This window comes from Triticum urartu, chromosome 5A (genome assembly GCF_056163025.1).
Source record: "Triticum urartu cultivar PI428250 chromosome 5A, HENAU_Tu73, whole genome shotgun sequence".
Classification (NCBI taxonomy): Eukaryota; Viridiplantae; Streptophyta; class Magnoliopsida; order Poales; family Poaceae; genus Triticum; species Triticum urartu.
This window is the reverse complement of record NC_141877.1, coordinates 670,181,479-670,189,074: the sequence shown is the minus strand read 5'-3', so window position 1 is coordinate 670,189,074 and position 7,596 is coordinate 670,181,479. Positions and strand designations below refer to the sequence as shown.

Genomic DNA, 7,596 nt, shown 5'->3' with positions numbered 1-7,596 from the left:
GCACAATCAGCAGCAAGAAATTATTCACCGGAAAGCTTAAGCTGCAGTGGTAAAGGATGCTAGCTAGCCAGAATCATAGAGTCGTACGCCATCTTTCCTGCAGCACTAGGCCGTGATGGCCCTCGAACCGGCAACCCTCCAAACCCAAACAGCTCCCTTGTCTGTTACCATCTCCTTGTGCTTCCGTCCCCATTCCCAGAGCCAGCTCGATCACATGCGTGCATCGTCTTCTAGCTTGCTTGCACCCGTGGTGGGCAGCTAGCTCTTGCTCATCTCATCTTCACATAGTGTGAGTAAAATAATATCTGTGGGCTGAGCTAGGACCTAGTTGAACCCCCTCCGTCCTTCTTGAGCTATAAATAGCGCCCCGAGCTCCCTTGCACTGCACACACACACACACGGCAGAGGCAGTCTAAACCCTGTACACGCACAGCAGCAAGAGAGGCCAGGTAGCTAGCTAGCTTGGTAGCTTGGTAACCATGGCGAAGAAGGCGGCGGTGATCGCCACGCTGCTGGCCCTGAACCTGCTCTTCTTCACCTTCGCCGACGCCTGCGGCTGCCACTGCGGATCCTGCCCTAGTCCGGGCGGCGGCGGCGGCGGTGGGGGTGGCGGTGGAGGTGGGAGCGGTGGCGGGGGTGGTGGAGGGAGCGGTGGAGGCGGATCTGGAGGAGGCGGCAGCGGCGGCGGCGGATCTGGAGGAGGTGGCAGCGGCGGAGGTGGGTCAGGAGGAGGTGGCAGCGGCGGCGGCGGGTCCGGCGGTGGCGGATCGGGAGGAGGCGGATCAGGCGGGCGCGCGCGGTGCCCCATCGACACGCTGAAGCTGGGGGTGTGCGCCAACGTGCTCAACGGGCTGATCAACCTGCAGCTGGGGACGCCGCCGAAGCAGCCGTGCTGCTCGCTAATCCAGGGGCTCGCCGACCTGGAGGCGGCGGTGTGCCTCTGCACGGCGCTCAAGGCCAACATCCTGGGCATCAACCTCAACGTGCCCATCGACCTCAGCCTCCTCGTCAACTACTGCGGCAAGAACGTCCCCTCCGGCTTCCAGTGCCCCCGCTAGAAGAGAAGACCCGAGAGATCCATCGTCCACTGCATGCAGGCATCCACTATACGTACGTACGTGCATGCACGCACGCATGATCTACAATCCATCCATTGACTAGTGCTCTATAGCTAGTCGTATACGTTATTTGCTTCATAATTTATCATCGCTCTTGCTAGTTGCTAAACTTGCATATTTCTCTGTGTGTGTGTGGTAGTACCGTTTGTACCACGTACTGCTTGTCATCGAACTGGTTACGGTACTGTATGGACCATGGATCCAGTTCTCAGCCACATATGATCTCATGCGTGTACCGCTGGCTGCTATTATATTTCCTTCAAAAAGAGGTTGCTCCTCCACAATTGTAGTAAAGTAATTAATATCATATGTCAACTGTCTCTGTGTGATCTTTAGCATTTGCTAATTGATTCGATTAAAATTCTGTGCGCCTTTGATTTCTTAGGGTGGTACATGCAGTTTGTTAGCGTCTGTGAATTCATTCATTCTGTGCACTGGTTAATTCTTTGGGAAAATTTTATTTTTGTCACTCTAGATTTTGCCTCAGCTATCGTGTTAGCATCTGGTTAATTATTCTCTCCGTGCATACTCCATGCGCACGATGAGATCTGTGTCGCGTCTCATTAGGACCGAGGTGCGTGGATCGACACGTATCAATCACCCACTTGCATGCACATATATGTATATATGTTTAGTGCTTCAATTATGTACACTGTACTGTGATCTGAAATGTGCTACAAGCAGAAGCAGGCTAGCTACACATATCAATCTTCCGGTCGGCGTGACGCACAAAAAAAGGACACGTAACGTATAGGCTCCTAGCCAGAGCCTAACCATCTTTCAGATCTCTCCATTTCAAAAAAGAAATGCTAGCTAGCTAAACATAAGCACCTGGCTGAGGGTGATTGGCCAGCAGATGCAAGTGCCAAGCCAAAGAGAGGAGCTAGGTAACAAGCACTTTGTTCATATGCCTGCAAGCATGTGTGGACCGCGCTCTACAAGGCATGCACGTGTCACGGTCAAAGATGACGGGGAAAAGATCTGCGTGTCGACCCTGCCTCCATCTTCACCACGTACGTACCTACGGCAAACAGCAATGTGTCTCTTTGCTAGACATTGTCTACGCACGCATCGTGTCTTGATGATGTTGTCAATCGACCATGCTAAATTTGCTAATGCTAGGACATGTACATTTGGCGCGTGAATGGAATAGTCCTTTTGGTAAGTGCTGTCAATTTCTTTCAATCGAGTCAAGAATGTAAGGAACCATGATGACAAGTATAAATTAAGATGTTTTTCTACGGCAACGTATAAATTAAGAGTTTACAGTACCAAGTAGTACACCCTCCGATCCTTAAATATAAGACGCAAAAGTTTTATATTTAGAAACAGACGTAATAGTACACAATCCGCCACGGTTAAAAGGAAGCACCTATGCATCAGTCAACTGAGGAGTCCAGCGTTCTGATGCTGGGCTACATGGAGCCTTTTTTTGAAAGATTCAAAAAATCACGTTTCAAAGGTTCAAAAAATCCTGGAAAAATTCAAACATTGACATATGGATGTATACTAGGAGTACATGTGTGTAAAATTTCATGAGACAATACACTGATTTGAGAGCTACACAAAAAAGTGGGGAAAATATCACTATAAAACCGACAATTTCCACTTTTTTTGTGTAGCTCGCATGTTTATGAAAACTTGCACACATGGAGTATACATCCATATGATATTGTGGTGTTCTTTTTTTTTAGAAGTTTTGAAACATTGATACTTCTTTTATTTTTAAAAAAAAGCTCCTTGTAGCCAGAGAACCAAAAGGCATTTCTGGTCACATGAGATTCTTTTTCAGTTTTGCTAAAGCACATCTAGATGTGCCGTAAGTATTGCACATCTAAGTCCTATGCCATTGAGTCCACATGAAGATTCATGCAAGCATTTTTATCAGTCCTTTTTCTTTTTCTTTCTAGTTTGATTGAGTCATTTAGATGTGCAATAACTAAAGCACATCTAGATGTGCCCTAGACAAACCCATTCTTTTTAGTTTCAGTGAATCCCGCCTGAGTAACCTTCTTCTTCCTCTGACCATCGCCCCGTTCCGTTGACCCGAACCTCGCTACCCGTCGGAGCTTTACCCCAACTATTGTCCCTTGCCACCTCAGCCATCCCTCTACGCCTTGCCTTTCTCTATGATAGTTGAGCATCTTCCGCCTGCACCCGTGCCTATCAACCATTTGCGTACGCTCTGTCAGTGACGCCATAGCCAGCCGCGTCATGTCTAATTCGGAGTTGCACCTCGCCTCAGACAGACTAATGGGATTATTTTCCTAGTTCTCTATTAGATAGAAAATGCACAGGTAAAAATGATTTACGACATCATGGTAACATAAAAATTCAATAGATGGCCTATGTGTCATTTTAGTCACTGGCACCACATGATTCTGGCAGGCCGGTCCTGGTCAATTAGTTTGGGAGGAAATAATTGAGCAAAATACAATGAGTTAATTCCATCTTTAAACAGCTATGTCCTCCGTTCCAAAATACTTGTCGTGGTTCTAGTTTAAATTTGAACTAAAATTTTAACAGGATTTTATTATGTGTTAGTAAATAGTACGATGAAGAAAATGTGATATACTACTAGCTACAATAGCGCCTAAGGGCCCAAAAAGTTATTGAACAGGAATTCTAGGATTCCATTCTTTTATCACATTGGCATGTTTTGAGTTCTTGAAGATTTTTTTTCCGTTGAACATAGACCCAAATTTTCCTTTATTTTGATTCCTTAGAACCTTTTTTTCTTTGTCTTTCTGGCGGAATCAAACAGCCACCTAATATCTTATCCGCCTCTTCAGGAAAATTAATATCTCCGAAAAATATTTTGACTTTTAGTTCAAATATGAACTAAAAGCACGACAAATATTTTAGAATGGATGGAGTACATTCTTTTTGGATGATAAATTGTGTACATTGGTGCGACAAAACCTTAAAACAGGATGCTCCAAGAAATAGTATTGTGATCTCAACGAGAAATGGACAAAAGCCGCAGACGTATGTCCATGTCGCTTGGGATTCGCCAAATTTGAATGCATAAGTCAGCGAACTACGTTATTGTTGACTTTGCGCTCCGCGAGTCGTCGGATTTTGGATCAACAGTCTAGATATTGTTTCATTTATATAATTTGACATATACAAATTTTCTTTAAATCTTGTATCGGCAACCTTCCAAACATCTCCTTGTCTCCTTCCACCTATCCCCAAAGGCCAATGCCAAAGCCAGCTCACATGCATCATGCACCTGTTGCGATCAGCTATCTCTTGGCCGTCTTCACACGGAGAGACTGATCGATTACATTACATAGGTGTAGTGAATAAAATATCAGGCCTTCTTTGGTTTAGAGGAATCTTGTAGAAATTTCATAGTATAGGATTTCTATATGAAAAATTCCTTTAGAGCCATTTGATTTGTAGGAATGAAATTCTATTTCTGTGAAGGAATTCTTCTTATCTTTCACATTTCATAGGAAAATAAACATTAGCCTAGACTCAATGGAAAAAATGCTATCATGTGAATCAAAGAGCATCTTCTTTCCTATTCCTACTCATAGGATTTAAAATACATGTCATCTCATTTCCTATAACTTTCATATTCCTATGATTTTCCTACCCTATGAATCAAAAGAAGCCTCAGTGGGCTAACTAAGCTAGGAGCTATTTCAACCCCTTCCATTCTTCTTGGTCTATAAGTAGCACGCCGAGGTCCCTTGCACTGGACACACACAGCCAAGAGTGAGCTAGCTCTAATAAACCCTGTAGTAAACGCACAGCAGCTCGGTAGGCAAGCTATGGCGACGAAAGCGGCGGTGATCGCCACGCTGCTTGCCCTGAACCTGCTCTTCTTCACCTTGGCCGACGACTGCGGCTGCAAGCTGCCTAGCCCGCCGCCGCCGGGCGGGGGAGGAGGAGGAGGGGGCGGCGGCGGTGGAGGCAAGGGTGGAGGAGGAGGGACCGGTGGCTGCCCTATTGACGCGCTGAAGCTTGGGGCGTGCGCGAACGTGCTGGGCGGGCTGATCAACCTGCGGCCGGTGACGACGCCGAAGCAGACGTGCTGCTCGCTGCTCCAGGGGCTGGCGGACCTGGATGCAGCCGTGTGCCTGTGCACGGCGCTCAAGGCCAACATCCTGGGCATCCACCTCAACGTCCCCGTCGACCTCAGCCTGCTCGTCAACTACTGCGGCAAGAACGTCCCCTCCGGCTTCCAGTGCCCCACCTAGAAGACCCATCCACTGCAACATCTTTTTTTCCCACTGCAACACCTCCGGGATATATGTCATTGACTAACCCTCTGTAAAATAATATAAGATGTTTTATATCACTAAAGTAGTGATCTAAACCATCTTATATTTGCTTACGGAGGTAGTAGTAGAGCATAGCTTGTCGTACGTATATTGCTTGCTTGATTAATCAATCGATCACTTGCTAGTTTGTTTAAACTTCATATGTGCGTGCCACTAACAGCTATTTAATGACATGATCGCTAGGCTATACGTATATTGTGTGTTGGCTGGTTGATTATTCACTTGCTGCATGTATCGTACGCGCGTGCTTAATTAACTCATGTCTCAGCACGAAGCTAGGAGTACAGTTATGTATGATGCGGAATGTGCCACAAGCAAGGCTGAGTAACGCACAAAAATGAGTTCATCATACTACAAATATCGCAGACGTATACGTTTTGTTCCTATATCTGCAAGTTGAGCAGGTGGTCGACAATGCACGTGTCACGGTCAAAGACGAAGTAACAAAGATCTGTATGTCGATCGACCCTACATGCACTGCTTATAGTACCACCACGTCACGGTCATGGTCAACGTCAAAGATGATGGGACAAAGATCTGTGTGTCGACCCTGTCTACGTATATACTACGTAGATACATATTGCAGTAATGCTACACCTATGGATTTAATTTCATTGTTAGAGTATCTACAGCCGCAACTTGTAAATTTGGGCCCACAAACGCCTGCAGACGCGCGCGCCCGTCTGTCCACGGGCACTAACCGGATACTCCTCAAATAACTCTCTCCGCATCCAAACACCTCATATATGAAATCTTAAACCATAGAAACCATGCAAAGAAAATATTTACGTAATACATACATCAACTAATGCTTGACCACCCTACTCATTGTCGTCGGCGATGTCAACTATCTCTGTTCCGTGTTCGGGTATATAGACGGCAAACGCAACTCCGGCTCCTTCTTTGTCTCCTCCTGGGCCTCCGCCACCATCTCCGCTCCCACCTCATCGAATAGCGCGTGGGTCTCCGCCTGTTCTTTCCGGAGGAAGTGCCAGTTGGACTCCACGTACGCCTCATCCTGGATGCACTCTAGGATGGCTATCTGCTCCGCCATCTCCGCCGCTTGGGCGACCGCGAACTCCGCCATGGCCTCGTCCATGGTGAAGCGCGCAACTGGGGCCGAATCATCCTTTAACTCTGCCGCGTCCGCCTCCTCGGATCCGCTTCCTCCATAGGCTCCCGCTGCTGCTCCCCCTCCTCCTCCTCCCTCCTCCTCCTCCTCCGGCTCCAGCAAGTCCTGAGGCAGGTTTGTTGCGATCCAGGCGGCACGCCTCACCCAGATATTCTCCTCGATCTGAAAGCGGCGCTCTGGCGTTTGCATATCATAGGTGGTCTTCTTCTACCGGGCTATGTCAGACGGCGAGGAAAGAGGAAGCTAGAGACGGAGATAAATGTGCTTGGGCTGGCGGCGCTGAGAGGGAGCAAAAGGTTGTGGCTAGGGCTAGGGACGCCGGCCGGCTTAAATAGCCGGAGCAGCGACACGTGGCGTTCTTACCCCCACTGGAGGAGACGCCCGTCGGATTTTTGGTTTTTCAGGCGACTCTGTGTGGGACACGGTCGTCAGTCCGATGTGGCGGACGCACCCGGACCTCCCCATATCCGCCCCATATTTGGGTTGGATATGAGGGGTGTCGGTCAGCCCGGACGTTTGAGGTGTTTGGTCGGGTTTTTTTTTACTGGTCACTAACCGCGCCGTCCGGACATTTGAGACGGGTTTGAGGTGTCCGGTTGTAGATGCTCTTACGGGTTCGTTATTACAGAATGACGTGGAATCAGTTGGTTAGTTGTCACCAGGCTTGTGAGCCCCATACGGAATACTCAATCCATTTTTCAGAATATAAGGTGCATCCGTTCTCAAGCAAGTCAAGCTTATAAATGTTATTAAGGATCACTGATGTTCTCATAACTTGTCCACGCACATAATATGTCAGATGTTGTCAATCGAGCATGCTACCTAAAGATTTGCTTTGGAGTCGTCATTTTGATCAAGAATGTCAAATACCATTCAACCAATTTTAAGAAATCTAAAGAAGACCTGCCTTCGGCGCCACAATAGTAGCCACCAAGGCCATGGATAAACAAATCAAGCGTGAGGGCCGACGAGCATGATGATGGAGACGGGCGAGTCGAGCGTGAGGGCCGACGCCGCCCTGGGGGGCGACACCGACGAGCGGTGGTCGGTG

At 47.7% G+C, this 7,596-nt stretch overlaps 1 protein-coding gene across 2 annotated transcripts; it reads left to right on the top strand.

Annotated features, from left to right (window-relative positions):
* Window positions 1-217: 217 nt before the first annotated feature.
* LOC125506477 (uncharacterized) lies at window positions 218-5,606 on the top strand. Of its 2 annotated transcripts, XM_087522306.1 has the most exons (2): window positions 218-790; window positions 4,993-5,606. In XM_087522306.1, the coding sequence occupies exons 1-2, from the start codon at window positions 480-482 to the stop codon at window positions 5,327-5,329; spliced, it is 648 nt and encodes a 215-aa protein (XP_087378432.1). In that variant the 5' UTR covers window positions 218-479; the 3' UTR covers window positions 5,330-5,606. The 2 variants fall into 2 exon arrangements, with proteins under 2 accessions (XP_087378432.1, XP_048527240.1); XM_048671283.2 differs by lacking the exon at window positions 4,993-5,606 and having other exon boundaries at window positions 373-1,427.
* Window positions 5,607-7,596: the final 1,990 nt, after the last annotated feature.

Coding starts and splice junctions, on each gene's coding strand:
- LOC125506477 (XM_087522306.1), top strand. CDS start 480: ATGGCGAAGAAGGCGGCGGTGATCGCCACGCTGCTGGCCCTGAACCTG. Junction 791..4,992: donor GGAGGAGGCGGATCAGGCGG/GCGCGCGCGGTG, acceptor CAAGCTGCCTAG/CCCGCCGCCGCCGGGCGGGG.